The sequence below is a fragment of the Morone saxatilis genome, unplaced genomic scaffold (assembly GCF_004916995.1).
Source record: "Morone saxatilis isolate NCDOM2014 unplaced genomic scaffold, NCSU_SB_2.0 Contig1, whole genome shotgun sequence".
NCBI lineage: Eukaryota > Metazoa > Chordata > Actinopteri > Moronidae > Morone > Morone saxatilis.
In genome coordinates, this window is record NW_023339651.1 from 6,753,120 (window position 1) to 6,771,690 (window position 18,571).

Sequence of the window (18,571 nt, forward strand, 5' to 3'; positions counted from 1 at the left end):
GCAAAGGGCTGAAGGCTGGAATCGAACCTGTGTCACCATGCACCCCAAAGCTCATACCTTTTTTAACCTCAGAACCACAGACCTATCTATGCACAGAAGTCAGCTGATTTCCTCTGCTTCCAGCCTTTATGCTAAGCTAAGCTAACCCCCTGCTTGCAGAATCAGTAACATAATTATTATTATTAACTGCTGGCTTACTCGATATTTAGCACACAGTTACAGTACGAGAGTGGTATCGATTCTCTCATCTAACGAGAAGCAAGTATTTCCCAGAATGTCAGCCTATTACTTTTGCACACAACATGATATCTTGTTCCCACAAGATAAAATATTAAGGCTTGGGTGTCAAGGTGCAACCAAAAAATGTTGTTGCAATGCTTTTTCATCCCGTCTACCATCAAATATGAAACTGTAGACGGGTGGTTAGATATTCTGAGAGCACTGGAGACATTCATCAACAGGGGTGCCACTCACGTACACAAATCACAGCAGAAATACTGTAAGCATCACAAAGTAAGCATATTAAAATAGCACAGGTTGTTTTTAGTCCAACAACACCTTGGGCAACATAGGCTCTGCACACTGGCAGCATGCAGGTGGGGCAGTGTGTGTTTGAGTGTGTGCATATTACCTCTTCCAGCGCTGCCAGAACCAAAGGGATGTGCTCAGGATACAGCAGGCCCTGGGACATGAGAGAGAGACACGTGCGCGCATCCTGCTTCATCTCATCATAGCTCTCATCAATCTCCACTGGGGCAATCTGCAGGGAGAGAGAAACAGAGAGAGAGAGATGGAGAGAGGTAGGAAGACACAGAGCAACGCACCATTTTGAGTAAATGAAGAGAGAAATTGAGTTTAATGGGCAAGTAAGATTGAGTGGGTAATAATGCTGCGCAGGGACCTGTGTGTGTATGTGCGTGTGCTGTTACCTTGAAGAGTAGAGGCAGGAGCTGTAGTTGCTGCTGAACGGGAGTGGTGAAAGTCCGCCCTGCGCTCGCCATCAACCATTTCAACACTGCAAATGGCACAAACACACACACACACACACTCAGAGGAGATTTTGGGTTGCTGCCAAATAATAAAAACAACAGACTTGGCGCTGTGACCTTACTGCATTGCTCTGCTAATAAAACACAATCTATCATGATTCAGTATCTAATGATTTGGATAATTTTATAACCAGATATTTATCTGAATAATGGAGATTAGAGCAGTAACGGAAACTGAAAGAGCAATAATGCACAAATGTTGAGACAAGAAATTAAATTTAAATTCAGTGTCGGCAAACAGGTACACCACCAGGCCAAAAAGAAGCAGGTGCTGATAAACTCCAAATAAGAAATATGGATCTAAAATGAAATATCTGCTCTCCCCAAACTATAAAGAATTTTATTTTCAAACAATTTTCCATCCTTTAGAAACACACCTACAGCTTGACCTCAGGTGGCAAAATGAAAAAGCTTTTTATTTTCCTTTATGAAAGTGTAAACACTGTTTCAAAGCCTTCTCCCCACTGCCAGGAAAACAAATCTCGTGGGAAAATATTTAATACTCTATTTTTTAAAGTTAAAAGTAGTTTTTTCTAGTCCCAGTAGGTTACTAAAACCACTACACTGTATTCTCAGTAGTAACTACAGTACTTCTAGTGGTATTCAGTTGCGATTTTATGTGCCCATGTTTTAAAATATCCATGTCTGGGATTTCTGCTGCCACCTGTTACTGGAAGCAGATGCTGTTGAATTTTGTGGATATAATTTTCACCTCAACTGTATTTGGGTGGAGGTAGAAATGTCAGTGGCAGACACCTGAGCAAATAAATCTGAATAACTGAATACAGTTAATGGTAAGTGAGATTTAAAAAAAAAATCTGTTTTTGTAATTTGGGGGAAATGACCCCTTAACTGAATCTGTAAAATAGAAAGAACACCAAAGTAAATTTCATGTATTTAACTGCTTTGGACACTAGCCTGTAACTAAGAGGAAAACAAAATCAATAATAAATTCTTGTACAAATTACTGCACTACGTGGCCTGTACAAATATTATGAGTATTAGAGACACCCTCCCAAATATTGAGATAGACTCCTTTGCGTAACTTTTTTTGAAAGGCTTGAACACACACCCTTGAAATTTCCCTTTTCCCATCTACACCGTGCTACCTTTTAAAGTGGATTTAAAAGGTGAAATCAATAAGGGATCACAGCCTTTAGTTTGTTTCATCTGGCTTCAGTATGTCAGTCTATTTCATCAAGAGAACAAGCTGTCCTGGTGTGTGTATATATATATTTCCCCACAGCCACTGTCTATCCCTGGCCCACACCATGTCCATCTACCACACAGTTTACATGCTTGCATCCACATTCTGACCCGTCTTGAGCAGTTTGACAGCCTGGGTGCGCTCGTCTGTCTCCTGGGTGTTCTCCTCGTGGACATGATTGTGGATCTCCGGCTCCGACGTGAGGGGCTTGAGCCGCTCCAGGACCCGAGGGACAAACTCCGCCACATGGGGGGAGGAGGTGGGCCGGGTGTTGGGCAGAGCCACGTCTATCATGAAGATATAGGTCAAGACACTGGAGAGAGAGGGGGACAGAGGGGGTAAGGGAGGAGAGGCAGATAGAGGATGGAGGCGAAACAGAGAGGGAAAACAGTTACAAATGCAGAAGAGGAGCAGTTGACACAGACATGGAGGCAAAGAGGCTTTGAGAATTAGAAAATTGAACAGCCCAAACAGTGCACACAAACTAATTAGATTAACCTATTTAACCATGATTATATAATCCTGAAGAGATAACACCAAGTTAATTTGGTACCTTCCAATGCGCTCCCTGACATTCTTATACACCTGGGTGAGTTTGGGCTCCAGGTAAGCCAGCAGCCTGTGCAGCAGTTCCGAAACTCTCCACTGCTGCTGGGCCAGACCTCCCTGAAGCACATACAGCAAACTGACAGAGACAAAGAGAGAGGGGGATACAGGGATAGGGGGTCGTTGTGTTATTGCAGCACGTCAGCTCAGCATACGTCAGCTCAGGTTACTACTGCAGCCTGAAATCGGAAACCACTGAGATGACATAAACGCGTACTCATAAACACATGCATTCATGCACATGGGCATACACACATGCACGTACCTGGCATCCCTGAACGAGCCGCCCTCCCCACTGAGTGGGCTTTCCATCAGCAGCTCAAACAGCCAGTGGAGTTTCCTGGGGTCCCGGCCCTCCTATTGGACAGCAGCAAGTAGAAAATAGGGGTTATTTTTGGAACTATCATTTCAGATAGCATAGCATTCATCCACTGAGGTACTGTGTGCAAATAGTCCCATACTTTTACTTCCAATGGAAACAAACAAATAGTCCCCGATTCAAAACTGTACACCAAATCTCTACATGTTTTTATTTTTATTTTTATCATTTTGTGTACATTTTACCGAGTAGATATGTATGGTTTAAGGCAGGAGAAAATCAGTCTTAATTGATTTTAACTAATTTTCCTCATCAATCCAAACGTTGTTTCCTGCTGCAACAAGATGCAGACAACATGTTTACAGTGTCCTTTGAAAAGCACAGATTTAGAAAATCCTCAAACTAACACATTTAAGCATGGTGCTTTGAGCTAAATGCTAACATGCTCACATTGACAATACTAAAATGCTGAGGTTTAGCAGGTTTTTACCTATTGTTGCATGCTAACATTTGGTAATTAGCACTAAACAGTTTCACTCATGGGGAACATGTAATTTGATGGTGATCCATCCAACAGTGGTCGAGACATTTCATTCAAAACTACAAATGTCAGCCTCATGATGACACTAAAAGAAAAGTCAGGAGATCACTAAAGTCAGTAGGATTTATTGTCTGGGAACTTTGAATATATAGTACAACATTTCATGGCAATCAGTTGAATAGTTGTTGAGATGTGTGTGAAGTGGTGGACAGATAGTAAAGTAAACAATGTTTGTGCTTTTCAAAATCCAATTTTCACCCGAATGTTTGCTTTATTGATTTAAAAAAAAAAATCTGATCTTCAAAATATTTTAATAAAGAAAATGTGGACAAATTTCCAATTTTCTTTAATGAGCACTAAGCCATGTTGCATGTGGTGTATTTGTATGCATGTGAGCAACTCACGCAGGCAGTAGCGATGCAGGTGCCCCAGTCTGTGTAGGTTTCCACTGTGATGTTGGTTAATGCTGTCCTGATCAAAGGGCACAAAAGCTTCCATAGCCTGTCCACCTGAGCGCACACACACACAATAATGAAAGTTTTTATTAATATTGACTTTTCTTATCAAAAAGTAGTGCAGCGTGTATTATTTGTCGCTCTGTGTGTGTGTGTGTGTGTGTGTGTCTCCAGTACCTTGCTGAAACTCCAGAGTTTGCTGCCTCTGATTAGTCCTGCAGTAATCTCACACACGCAGCGCTGGGAGCTCTCATGGGGGTCGCTGGCGAGCTGCTCTAGGTGAGGCCATAGTAATGGCAGGAACACGTCACCATAGTTACAAAACAGCCCCTGTCAATCAAACGTGAGCATGAAGGTTTGTTCGCTGTGGGGGAACCAAGACTTTTTTTTTTAAACCAAAGAAAGACAGATTACAGTCATTCACTTGACACAAGTAAACTGTCAGCTATGTGACGGACAACAATGAATCACGGCAGTTGATGACACAAACTCCAGCTCTACGTAGTTCAATTCAGCCTTGGTTTGCTGTGTCACTTCTTTGTAAAGGTTTGCCAGATCGATTGAGGCTGAGTTTAAATTGCACCTTGAAGAGACAGAACCGTCGGGGGTTGAAGCTGTCTTTTCCTTTCCGATCCTCCAATGAGAGAAACTCTATGAGCTGGTCAATAAACTCTGGGTCCGAGAAATATTCAAAGATGATCTTTTCACCCTAGAAAACAAAAACAAACGCTACATAATAATAACTGTAATAGCGATAGAGATTTGGTGTGTGGGGTACAGAATGAGCACGCACCTCACTCATCTCTTCATACGTCAGGTCATCTTTTGGCTTTTCAGAAGCTGCATGGATCATCATTTCTCTGAGAGGAGCGGGAGACAAAGAAGAGACTGCTGTGATTTATAGATAACAACAAAAAATATGGATATACACATACTGTCTTCAAATAAGCAGCAAAGATAAATGAATGATTAAAAAGTCAGTTAGTCAGCAAGCCGTCCGCACACCAAGACAGCCAGCCAGCCCCACACCTATACATCAATTCTTCTATTTAGGCCAGGCAGGAAGTCATTCAGTCAGCCTTATCTAGGCCAGGCCATGACAGGAAGTCAGTTCAACACCCTGCTAGTTATCCAGCCACCCAGATCAGTCATCCAGCAGTTAGTCGGACATAAAGTTTGCCACAAAGCCACAAAGGCAAGCATCAAATCAACCAGGCAGTTAAGTCAATCAGCTATTTAGCTCCATCCAACCAAGCAGTTAATCAGCCTTCCGGTTTCTAAATCCACCACCTGAACACTCACCTTGGCCATGTGTAGTAGCCCCAGTGTGTTTTCTCCACATATGGTTGAGTATCCCACTGTTCCTCACTTAGAGGTAGATTGTTGCTGTCGTACTGAAGCCAGCGATTCCCCTCACGATCCCCACACACACCCTCAGGATCCTCTATGCCACCTAGACACCCATGCGAACACAATGCAAATATATGAAAAGTCATGACTACACACATATAAGCACATAAGCAGTTTTGATTTGCATTTGTGTGGGAGTGTGAGTTGCTCAGTGTTTCTAGACAAAAAAAAAGAAGGAAAAAGGAACGATTTTCTAATTTCAAGCAATTTATCTTTTAATAGAAAGCAAATGTAGATTTATTGCTGCTCCTATTGCTAACTCAATGGGAAATCACCACAGAATTAGTCTGTACACCATGATGTATTATTTAATCAAAATCAGATGCTGAAATTGCAACTGATACTGCAGCAGTAGCTGGATTCAGAGAAGGCCTTACAAATAAACTTGCCGCATTTACCCACAAGACCTGAATACAAGAGGTCTGTATTGTATATGATTGTTATTGGGTTATTGTTTGTGTGCTCATACTTACTGATATCTGATGGTTTCACAGCCACTTTCTTTCTTGGTCGTTTTAGCTGTTTCAGGACACCGGCCATTGCTGATATTGCCACCTGTGGGAGAGAAAGATTATACAGTAGTAAAGTAGAGCCGCACACAGCACGATAGTGGGCTGAAATATGCACTGTTCAGTCTGCTGCTGCAACTTTTCATTGTATTGTTCTTGTTACCTTCAGTTTTATTTTAAATAAAAAAAACGCCATTTTCATCAACTGCACACCTTCTATATGGTTGAATGACAATAACTCCAGCTGTGTCCCAAATCAACACTACACACTAATTCTAAGCAGGTTTTCAGAGTTGACTGTGCTGTTGATGGACACTATTATCCCACAATGCAATGCACAATTAAAAAAATGCAGGTGGTGGTGGCAGCACCAGGACGATCTTAAAAAAATAAATCTTTAGAAAGACATTCTGCCTTCTCTTTGTTAAGTTTAATTGGAAGTGACAATCTGAGGTCACAGTTTGACTGACATCCAAGGATGCACCGATTTCCTGTTAATTGAACACGGTAAAGTGTGTTGACTTCTTGTGTGCCAACTGCAAAAAGAGTACACTATAAATATTGGCATATAATATAAATGTAAATCAGTCTTTATTGTCATTTCACAGTATATACAGCGTTTTACATACATGAAACAAAATTTGTCCTTTGCATTTGACCCATCCTATATACATGAGCAGCCGTAAGAGCCCAGGTAGCAGTTAGGGGTTACGTGGCTTGCTCAAGGGCACCCCGGCGGTGCACAGGAGGTGGAACTGGCACGTCTCCAGCTGCCTGTCTACACTCCATACTGTGGTCCATGCTGGACTTGAACCGCTGCCCCTCCAGTTCTGAAGCCAAGTCTCTATAGACTGAGCTACTGCCGCCCGATATAGTGTGTACTGTGGATGAAACTGGGACACCGCATCTGTGTTTAAGATGCAGAGACACAGAACTCCATGTATGAATCATTATATAATCTCAGTGTTAGAAGATATGTTGAATATGTTTGCTTTAGTGCATCCAGGTGTAGAGGCTTGATGTGAACTGCGCATTTCACTTTCAGCCACCCCATCTCCATCCTTATGACCCAGTGGAATATCAGATACTTTACCATAAACTGTTTATGATTTATCCAAACCAAACAAACAAACACAAACTCGGCACACATACACACACACACACACACACACACACACACACAGCAGACCTTGCGTATGCTGATGGAGTCATGTATGAGGCCTTGTGTGAAGAAGAGGACAGCATCGGGGGGAAGTGGGTGATCATCTCTAAGCTGGAGAGACAACAAGTCTGTGGCCATGTGCTCAAACTTCCAGGGCCTGAAACACAAGCACAGACACATGCAAAAAAGTCAAACAAAAAAATTTAATTCTGTATTGCAAACTAGCGTGTTTTCACTACACTTTTGCGTTGAGTATGCAACATAATTTCTATTTTCAACCGTTACTTTTTCGATAAACAAGCCAACATCACTGTCTAGAGGCTGCAAGAGTGCATTTTAAATGCAAAATATGTAACATACCTCGCATAGTGTATTCTGAAGATTTTTTATAAACATTAACAAGTGCATATACATATAACACATTTACGAGAGGAAAGGAAACCTACAGGTCTCTGTCTTCAAGGCAGTCCAAGAGATCATTGACCAGCTTCTCATATTTCCTGTACAAAAGAAAAATAAGAGTTGTTAGTCAGTGGTACAACTCCTACCACTATATGCACTAATGGTAACACTAGTAAATAATACATTCTGGTGCTCTAGCTCTTCTGTAACCTTGAGAAAAACTGAGATGGCATTAAAACTAAATGAATAAACAAATAATACCAACTCTTTATATTCTTACCTTGCAGCAACCACATTTTTGATTCGCTGACGCTGAAGCCCCTCTTTCAGCTCCTCTACCGACGGTGGCTCTAAACAAGGCGTGGGTTTTTCAGAATGTGCGATAAGATTGGCTACCTCTACACATCCTTCAGATACCTGTGGAAGTGAAGCGGAATTCAACAAAGGGGAGTAATCATTAAAAAAACATCAGATGAAGGGTAGCATATTGACTGTTAACGAACACGCTGCTCACAGTAAAATAGATCCCTATGGTGTCGTGCTGGCGATGGATCCTGTCAGTGATGTCGTCAAGCAGTCGACCAATGGAGGCCTCCTCCAAAGTCATGGTGGGCGACAGGCCACAGCGGACCAGAGCAAGCCACACCTCCCCGACGCAGTCCCAGTCCCTCGCACTGGGCAGAGAAATACTACCGTGCAATGCCAGCAGGCAGTACAGAGCCCCCTGAGCAACGGAAACACGCACAGGATAGCAACACATGACAGATTGTACTGTATACGGCAGTATGAACATCTGAAGCATAGAGCAAAGAGCTGGATCTATCACAGTCTGCGTAAGAGAAATGTGGCCTTTTGTCTGAATTTGAAGGACATAACCCATGTATCTTTGCAGCTCAAATAATCTGTAAAATGCTGGTTAACTGACGCATTTAGGCTGCTTTCACTTGAACAAGACCAATTAAAATGCCACAGCAAGATGTGAATAATAGAAACCTAAAAATCAGGCATGAACTCCATTGTTTTTGTTAGAAGAATGGACATGAGTGTTACAGTTCACCATTAATAACAGTTGTCCATTTAATGTTGGGGGGGGACAACACAACATGCACTACAAACTCAAGATCATTCATTTTGTGTTTCCCACTAGTGTTTGTACCTTGTTGGCTATTTAAGAGCATCTTGCTTGCGGTAAGATAGTTCACTTTGTGAGCTGCAAGTCAGGATCAAACTACTTACTGGACCTTATAAAACCTTCTGCTGGAAAATGACTGTCCTATCATTGTTTAGCAACCCCAGCTAGGCGAAGCAGCTCTTTTGGTTTGAGGCAAGTTTCAGCCAAATCATCAATTAGTTCTCATCCTCATGTTAGTAGAAACATTGTTTGAAAATTCAAACAATATTTGTGTCTTGCTACAAAGAGCAATCACACATGCAGCATTAGAGAGAAATATTAGTGTAATCTTGGGCTAAATGATGACTTGATGCTATCTTTTCCCCTGATTAAAGCTTTATCCTATCCCTTTATCTAGCATTTTTTAAATTAATATATATTTTAATTAATATGTTATGGCATGAGCATGATATCATGTATGATAACAATAGTAACCTTTACTATATTTCCCTTTTCAAAAACAAGCTAGCAAATTGCTTCATAGACATAAGAACAGATTAAACAATTACATAAAATTGACATGATAAATATTCAATTTACAACAAAAAATATGTAATTTGGAGAAGTAAAAATGAATTATTAAATACAAAATTAACCGTTAACTAATTAAAAGCCAATTTGTAGAAATTAGTCTTTAGAAGAGCGTTAAAATAGGACACTGGTGTTGATTTGAAGACTTTTCTACTTTTTGGAAGATCGTGCTCTAGACTTCAGGTTAAGATCGGAAGTGTAATGTAGGATGGGTCAGGGTCTAGCTGCCTTAAAAACAAGCAGTAAAACTAAAAATCAATCAATGCTGAAGGCCACAGGTGACCAATGCAGGGAGGCCAATATACTGTAGCCATTAAATACATATCGAAGACACAGTTTTGGACTAACTTCAAGTTTCAGCACCACGGACAGTGACCCTTATGAGCAAGCCCAGAGCGACAGCAGTGTGTGTCACCATGTGCTACAGTGGCTCTGTGTGTCTGTGTGTCTGTGTGTGTGTGTGTGTGTGTGTGTGTGTGTGTATGTGTGTGGTACCTTAAACTGCTGTCGTGTGCCATTGTGTTGTGGTGAGAGCAGTTGCAGGATTCTGGGAATCAGGTCTCTGTAGGAGAAGCTATAGGTTCCCAGTGCGGCTGTCAGCACATTCTGGGCCCTGCTACGTACCTACAAGGACATGCATACACACACACATGCACAGATATCAACACACATACACACACACACACACACACACAAACAGATGTACATGCATACATTCTCGATTAATTTCTATTTCACCGGAGATATTTATGTTAATACCATCAGGTAAATGGGAACCAACAGATGTTCTGATTGAATTTTTCTTGTTAATTTGTCTTGTGTGTGGTTTTACCTGGCTGTAAGTGCTGGTAGAAAGCAGCAGCAGATTACAGAGCAGCTCCTGGTGAACCACTTTATATTCACTGCCCTCAACCACCAGCTTCCTCATCTACTCACACAGAAATACCATTTTCAAATATTATAAAAACACCAACTTCTCACTGAGAATAACAGAAAACATTTGACTTCATGTGCATGTGATTACAGCTACATCTGCGACCCCACACAAAGTGTATGTTTTGTCAAACTAACCTCATGCTGGAGCAGAACCCGGTCAATGAGCAATGCTCTAATGTGCTGCTTTTTCCCATGAAGCTGCAGAAGGAAATACGACATACTTAAATCACCCTGCAATTGACTCACTAAAACTGACAACAAACAGCAGCCTTGTTGCGCTTTCCAACTTACCCTGTTTTCCATGGACTTCTTGACAAGAGTGAAGCTCTTCCAACGTGAGTCAAACTCCTTCTTGTGAGTGCCTCGGAAAAACATGAGGTCACTGATGATCTGTAGTCAAACAGACAGGCAAAGGGCGCTGTGAGACCTCCGCAGGCTTACCACAGGGTCGAATAATAACATTCCACACATGAATAATAAAAAATCACAAGTGCTGGACACCTTAATGATGACAAAGAGTGACTTTGTGTCATCCTCCGAGTGCTCCAAGATGTGATCTGGATTGGAAAAGGTAGATATAGATTTTAGATTGATATAGATATAGATTCCAAACAAAGTCAGGAGTTTAGGGCTTTAGTGCAATTGGAGTGGAATTTAAGTCTTCACTCACGTAGCAGCAGTCTCATGGTTTGGCAGATGGACTCTCTGTAGTTCTCCCGTGAATCATCTGGAGGGGAGGAGACACACAGACGTCCCGTATGAACACAGAATGCAGGATGAGCAGCCTTATCATCAACTGAAACTGTTGAGAGAGTGACTAGTGGGGCATGTGTGCTATTTGGCTGCTTGTTTGTATTTTCTTACCATAGTCAACACCTATATGCAGCTTGATCTCTCCCAGATTTACCATTGAGGGAATACTGAGAAGAAACAAAAAACAAGGAGCAAAAACGTGACAAGCCTGCACAAAAAAGTATGTTTTTTTTCATATACTATGTGTGTGTATGTGTGTGTGTGTAGCTGTAGGACTCACAGGTCAGATACGTGTGGTCCATCCAGAGGGGGCAGCATGCTTCCAGCTCCAAGAAGGCAGTGCTGCACAATAGCAAGACTCTGCAACAGCTCCTCCCTGTGAATCAGACCACACGTTACAGTCATAGCAGTGTATCTGTGTTTGTGTGTGTTATGAATTCACTTCACAAGTCTATAATGGTGTATCAACGCTCATGAGAAGCTAAATTCAACCTCTCTACGTCTGTGCTTCATCAAGAGCGTAAAGACAGATATTAAAAACAGATGTTAAAGGTTTCTTTTTTTTGGACGCAGACAAATTTAATTCATCAGAAATGAAAGGCCACTGGTTTCTTTGTTTTGTTTGCGTGTGTGCCTGATTATGTCTAAAGATGGAAAACTAGGGAAAATGACGGCACACCTGCTCATTGGATGATCTCCAGAGACATGGCCCTTGATTCGCTGCAGCTCAGGGTGCAGGAGGCGGGACAACAGCTGGAAAACAAAGTTCTCCTCCTCCTGGCTAGGCACATGCCAACACACACCCAAGGCTGCCACATCTCCAGCTCTGCCCCAGTCCTGGAGAGAGAAAGAGAGAGAGGGAGAGAGAAGTTTTTCTCAGAAAGTTGTAGAGAGGTTTTCCACTGGAACAACTGGCAAGCAAACCGGTACATGCAATCCACCTCAACACTACAGCCCTGTGTCATCTAGTGGTTTAAGTATTTGAAACACATGTAAATGGTAAGGACACTTATCAGTGGCAACACATTGATCTACTATCAGATGACAGACTAGCAGATGAATACGACGAGCAAAATACCGCAAAATAAAAGAAAATCAAATCTAAATAAAATGCAGAATCAGTGACCATGAACTGCAGATGAAAAGAAGTCAGTAATTGAAATTGTGGAAAGCAGCCAAGCGACGTAGGTGTAATTCTCCTGCCACTTAGACATCAAAACAGACCCACACATCCCCTTCACTCATGTAAAAACATGGTAAAATATTCTCAAGGTTTTGGAGAAAAAAAAACCATCCCACATTTATTTTGGGGGTCAACAGAAATCCTGCAGGGCAAGCAGCTCTGTTTGCCTCCCGCTGCCACAGAGTGAAACAGACATAAAAGAAATCACCTTTGAACTTTAATTTAGCAGTATTAAAGACAGATTACGCAACATTTAAAAAAGAATAATTTAGAAAATGAAAAGTTCAACTCATAAGTTCAACTCATAAGCAAATGAATGGACCCTTTAATTTTGACACAGAAGCTAGCGAGCTAGCTTCTGTGTCAAAATTAAATTAATTAAGATTAATTAAGATTAATTAAGGTATATCTTTTCTTATCTTATATTCATATATTTTCATATAGTGTACAATCACCTGAATATGAGAATCATTGATTTTTTGTTACATTAAAATGGGACGTTTTTATCTACAGTCTTCCATGGAGTTCGCCATGTTCAACCGCCATGTTTCTACAGTAGCCCAGAATGGACAAACACTGGTTGTAGATGGGGCCTTTCGTGTTTTTCTCCTACACATTTCACCACTAGATGCCACTAACTCCTCCACACTGGTCCTTTAAAATGAAGCAATATCTACCTGTGACCTCTCATTGCAGGTTAGGAATGTTAATGTGGCCATTAATTGTGACCAGCTCATCTAAAGAATGTTTCCTTTCTTTCTTTAATCACCTTGTGACCCTTTTGGGGGTCCTACTCCCCAAGTTGGGAACCACTATCTTAGACGAATGAAGGCTTTCTCTTTAAAGTCTATGTTCACGTTCCATGTAAAGAGAGAGTAGATTTTGTTATAATGTAATCATCCTTTCTTTCTTGTCCGTTCTCTGTGTACTTTAACAACAAACATTTATCTACGTTATTTTGTTACATAAGTTTATTTGTTTCTACTTGAAGATAAAGAGAAACAGTGACTGAGAGAGAGCAGTATTAGCAGTGTATGGTCCAGCAGTGTAGCTATTTAATTTCAATTTGATAAATGCTTTCTAATTCTCTTAATGGAAACGGAAACTGCATAGCAATTACTGAACCTGTAACACCCCATTTAATTAAACTGTGAGGAAGAGAATTTTTAAAGGTTGTACTTGTGGCATTTTGTGTTTCAAAGAAACCTTGTTCCAGACTAGATACTACAATAGCTGTGATAACTGCCAATATACATTCGATGAGGAAACTATGCATTTCAAGTAGAGGGACTGGATTTAAAGATATAATAAGTAACATTTCCACAATAAAATTTCTATAAACATTAGACATACGTTATATATTTTGTTGAATTGTGTACTTATATTGGTCATTTTTGACTATATATTTTAACCGGATGAAGGATTTCAGTCATCAGACGTTATCAGAGAAACAAGCTGAGCTACTGTTAGCAGCAGCTCGGCTGACAGGGACGTCCTTTGTCTGGCAAAAAGCGTTGATTTTTAAGGTGAAACTGCATTGTTCAGTGTTTTTAGCAGTTTTAATCACCAGGTCTGTTTGTTTTGGAGAGGAGGAGACCTCTGCAGATAATTGGACCGGTGGTAAAAACCTCCTGAAAATTGAACACTGAAGGAATCCTAACCGGGAGAAGCTGACTGCAGTGACAGCAATGGTGGTAAAGACAACAACTCCCATGATCCCACACTACTTCACATTGTCATCAAACATAACCTTTTGTTATTTTTTTGAGAGACCCCCTTTTGGCAGAAATTACACATTGTACATTTAAAAGGACAGTGCCTTCTTATATACTTAAAGAGACAAAATGTGAAAAATGTTCAGTGATAAACCAAAGGTTTCTGCTGAAAAAAGAGCAGCTCTGCAGCACTGTGTTGGCTGCAGCTTCTGCAATGATGATTTCTGATAAGTATCATTGGGTAGCTGCCAGTTGACGTTCAGTCATCCACTCCCCATCCTCAGTTCCTTAACCAGTGTTTTAATTGTTCCTCAAATGAAGGGTATGGCTCACCTCCACCCCAGCACCGGGAGAGCTCAGTGATCCCACTCAACTCTAATTGTTTTCCATCAGTGCCAGATGAGGTGGGAGGGAGCTGGAGGATTCACTGCTGCTTTTAATTATTAATCTGGCAGGTCATGGCCCCTAGGTTTAACTATCATGACCTGTAATAATTCAGCAGCCATTTCCCCTCTATGTAATTAAGAAGATAAATAATTCTTGTTTTGATGCATTACATGTGTAAAGCAAACTGATGGGTTACATATATGAAAATTTCATGGAGAACTGGACATTGAGAATTTCAAACCAAAAAGAAGAAATGTACCCAAATTACAAATGGTTATTAGTTATTCATGTGCGGGCCAAATGTCTCATAGTGAAGCTTAACTTCCACATCATTATGGAGCTTACATTCTGTACAGATGTTTGCATTCACCATTTCCTCTTCCATGTCTATCATACCCAAACAAGAATAAAAAAATCCTAGCTCTATATGTGATGTTACATCTACAAATGATTCTTGGGTGTGTGCTTGAGTTGTGTACACAGACCTGGTGCTGATGCTCGAGCCTCTGTGTCTCCAGATCCTGAGTTAGTCTGGTGACCTGGCTAAGGGCTTCCTGCAGAGCTTGACTGGGAAAGGAGCTCTGCATCAGGATCTGACTCTGTCTCTTCAGCTGCTTTTGCTCAACCACCATCTGAAGAAAGGATCACAAGGAAAATGGATATTCCCCCGTATGAAAGAGAGTGAGGATACATTGTTGCAAGGGACAAGACAGCGGGATGAAAAAAAAAATCAAACATTGTAAAAAACGCACCGCTCTGGCAAAGTTCTCTGCCTCTGTCCTCAAGTCCCTCTCCAGGTTCAAGGTATCCTGTAAGGCCTCAAATTCCTCCACAGCGAACTGAGACACTGGACAAGGATTTCAACATTGGGTCATTTATGCTTTTTACCAGTAAATTGCAACATGCAGTTTACACTATATCAACAATCGATTACTTGTGACACCGTGGTGTAAGTACTGTAATCAAATGCTCTTGATTAGTACCCATCATCACCTATCATTTTTCATGTTAGATTAATAGTGACAATGTTTAAAAAAAAATTTAGTCCACATTATGAACACCTCATACCTCTGTTATATTTCCCTAGGAGCTTCTTTTGCTGCACTGTCTCAGCAATTAAGACAGTGTTATCATGTTTCTCTTTCAGCAGCTGCAAATATAAGGGACGGAGTACAGAATAGATACAGAGATAGAAATACAGTTTGTTTTATGTTTCACTTTTACTGTCAAAATGGACATGACATTTAGGGAGATTATTTACAGTCACTATTTTCACTGTAACAGTGATTGTCTTTCTCATAGAGAACAGGCATTATTTGTAACTCAAGACACATACAAAAATCAATGCTGGTTTCAAACCTTCCAGGCTGCAACTGGTTTTTAATTTATTCATCTGTTAATCTTGTTAATCTACATGAACTAAACACCAAGCTGTAAACCATCAGTGAACCGCTGGCAACCAGTAAGTAACCTTGTAGCTTGAATAAGTTGACACTGCAGGTGAGGAGTGAAGCCTGTTAGTAGCTGGTATAGTTGCAAGGTATAGTGTTAATTTCCCCAGACCTAACAATAATTTCTTCAGTACTATCTTTGCTGCAATCTCAGAACCCTGTGGCTAATAATTTAGCCTCTGGATGCAACAGCTAATGTTTTGAGGCTTCCAGTGTCAAGGGGCCGAGACTTCCTATGCAGTCCGCAACTTCATGACGAGAACACATTTTGGTTAAGCTCTATAAACAGATGCGTACATATAAATGTAGATAAATAATTTTAAAAAGCTAATAAAAAGCTAAACTGTCAGACAATAAGAGATTTTGAAAGATTGCTTTTCGGCCAATGCGTTCCGCCTGTTTTGCTCTCCACACGAGTCCACTCAAACATACTTTACAGAGATTACCTTTGCTGTGACAAATCTAACATACAAAGAGCCAAATCATGCTACCTAAAGTGGGAAAACAGCACAAAGACGGGTTCTCACTGTATCCCATTCATTTAAATTTGGCTGCTGACTGGGGTTAAAAGCCCACCTTCTCTTAGTAAAAAAGGTGGATAGTGTGCACATCCAACCCCAGTTGGGCACAGATGCAGGACTAAAACAGCTACAAAGGAAGAGAAGAGGCTAACTGCCCGTTGCAACTTTTGACTTCACTTGCCGAATACCTTGCAGGTCAGAACTCTTAGCACACTTTGCTTTCAACAATTTGATAGCCTTGCCCCTGACATAGAACATACAAAAATGTATTGTGAATGGAAAAAAAACAAAACAAAAAAGTAAACTTACTTCTTCTCTGGTTTCTCTCAGTTGTTCTCTTACTGCCTCAACATCAGTGACTGCTTGACTTTTCTCCTTCAGTGTCACCTCTAACCTTTTTTGTAGCTCTAAAACATAGAAAATCAAAGCAGTGTTCAACAGTGTTCCTTATTACACATTAGATTGGATTACATTTTTATTTTGAATATGTAAAGACATAAATATTATGCATCATATTCATCGGCTGTAATAATATAATCTTCTGGTACAACCAAGGTTAGTGTGATTGGCCTTAATACAATGTTCAGGAAATACCAGTTATATCCATTGACAGTATATAATAAGTGGACTGTGCTGTCTGTGAAGTAAAGCCAATTTTTAATGGCCAGCATGGGGCAGCTCCATGGGCTGCAAAGAAGAAGTCTGATAGTATTGAGTCTTCTAATAACCCTTCTTCTCACTTGATTAATGAGCTCAGTAAACAGTTTCCTAATGAGTTTATGTTCTCAATCTCTAGTTTCAGTCTTCTTCCATACAGCATGATGTTCATTTGGTAAATTATGGTCCCATTTAGAGTAAAATAGACAATAAACCAGGGTATGTTTTAGGGTGCAGCTACCTTGTGATTGACAAGTCAGTCAGTGCTCAGTAAGTCCGTCCAGCTCAATGCACCAAACTCAGATCAAACTGTTAAACTAAGCAGTGCTGATCAAATATGAATCCAGATTCTGTTACTTTGTTGTAATAGTTTCAGAAACATATTTTAGTGTAGTGTTCAGCTGTAATACAAGAACATGTGTGACTAGGTGAGCCGCCATTGTTTCCTGCTATGGACAGACAATGAGTGCTGCTCAACTTGCAGTATGTCATCTCTGCTGGCTCTGAAAAAGCACAATGACAACGCCCATAATAATAATAATAATAATACATTTGATTTATAAGCGCTTTTCTAGATATTCAAAGACACTTTACGTAAAGAAAACATAAAAGCAGCAAAACAACATCAAATATTAAATAAGGCCAAACTTGAGGCTTCAGAACGGTATTCCACAAAAGAATGGGTGATGTCACATTATGTTCACACAGTAACTGAATATGAATAACTGAATAAAATTCTGCAAAGTAGAATATACTGCATTATCCATGCATTTCTTTGTGATATGTGTTTGCAAAACATAATTTAATGGGTATTAATAAAAAAAACAATAGCAGCATCAACAGACTGAATTGAAGTAATGTCACTCATCTGCATAAAATGTAGGAATTTCTTAGCCCAGGAAATCTGAGAAACACTTTGTTCTGAAATCGTTGAAATTACACACAAATTAAATCTTCTAACACAAAGCAGCTCACAGCAGGACCCAGCTGAGACATTTACAGGGGTACTTAAGCAAAAAAAGGTTGCTGACACCTGAAATTGTTTTTGGGGAGAGATGGAATGCCCTTTGTTAAGTAGGACAAGTATTCTAATGGACAACACTGTGATTGGGCTCAGCTCGGAATTTAAACAGATGTTGTTTGATCATATCCAGTCTAAACCTTTATGTGGTAAAAGTGAAAACATGTAGAATGAAAGTATCCCATGTGTTCCCTGACAGGAAGTGCTTTGACTAGCTGTCCATTAACATACAATTATACATTTTCAACATAATAAGCCCACAATCTTTGAGCAAGTCAACTTATTTCTGTATTCAATCATCTTCTACATTCGAGTATATCATTTGCGAATGACATGATTATCTCTCGCTTTTAATGCCAGCAGGCTTGAACATCATGATGAAAAAAGCATCATGGAGTATGAATCCATTATCACCCGGGGTATAATTACTGGTTGACTAAAGGAACTGACCGTGACATTTCCCAGGGACAGCTGGATGAAACATGAAGTAGTTTGCTAGTATTGTACTTTATATAGTTTAATACTCACAGAATATACTGGATGTAGTTACTAGTTAACAGTGTTGGGTAGTAACTGATTACATGT

General features: G+C 40.4%; 1 protein-coding gene and 1 long non-coding RNA gene across 2 annotated transcripts in view; both read right to left on the reverse strand.

Annotated features, from left to right (window-relative positions):
* The window catches only part of psme4b (proteasome activator subunit 4b), a 31,192-nt gene that overhangs the window by 5,210 nt on the left and 7,411 nt on the right, over positions 1-18,571 (reverse strand). The window contains exons 11-37 of the mRNA XM_035669324.1: positions 15,405-15,486; positions 15,089-15,183; positions 14,822-14,968; positions 11,731-11,888; positions 11,332-11,427; positions 11,163-11,218; positions 10,969-11,025; positions 10,800-10,855; positions 10,590-10,688; positions 10,434-10,496; positions 10,195-10,290; positions 9,858-9,986; positions 8,175-8,384; positions 7,941-8,077; positions 7,705-7,758; positions 7,286-7,415; positions 6,061-6,142; positions 5,480-5,630; positions 4,971-5,037; positions 4,761-4,886; positions 4,355-4,507; positions 4,127-4,231; positions 3,128-3,219; positions 2,810-2,941; positions 2,367-2,569; positions 930-1,015; positions 632-760 (exon numbers count right to left, since the gene is read on the reverse strand). Coding sequence (XP_035525217.1) covers positions 632-760; positions 930-1,015; positions 2,367-2,569; positions 2,810-2,941; positions 3,128-3,219; positions 4,127-4,231; positions 4,355-4,507; positions 4,761-4,886; positions 4,971-5,037; positions 5,480-5,630; positions 6,061-6,142; positions 7,286-7,415; positions 7,705-7,758; positions 7,941-8,077; positions 8,175-8,384; positions 9,858-9,986; positions 10,195-10,290; positions 10,434-10,496; positions 10,590-10,688; positions 10,800-10,855; positions 10,969-11,025; positions 11,163-11,218; positions 11,332-11,427; positions 11,731-11,888; positions 14,822-14,968; positions 15,089-15,183; positions 15,405-15,486 — 2,991 coding nt within the window. The remainder of the gene's footprint in view (positions 1-631; positions 761-929; positions 1,016-2,366; positions 2,570-2,809; positions 2,942-3,127; positions 3,220-4,126; positions 4,232-4,354; positions 4,508-4,760; positions 4,887-4,970; positions 5,038-5,479; positions 5,631-6,060; positions 6,143-7,285; positions 7,416-7,704; positions 7,759-7,940; positions 8,078-8,174; positions 8,385-9,857; positions 9,987-10,194; positions 10,291-10,433; positions 10,497-10,589; positions 10,689-10,799; positions 10,856-10,968; positions 11,026-11,162; positions 11,219-11,331; positions 11,428-11,730; positions 11,889-14,821; positions 14,969-15,088; positions 15,184-15,404; positions 15,487-18,571) is intronic.
* On the reverse strand, positions 14,045-16,711 carry LOC118329434. The gene is made up of 4 exons (XR_004796789.1): positions 16,618-16,711; positions 15,405-15,486; positions 15,089-15,183; positions 14,045-14,968 (listed from the first exon to the last, which is right to left on the reverse strand). It is a non-coding gene; the product is annotated as an uncharacterized LOC118329434 (long non-coding RNA).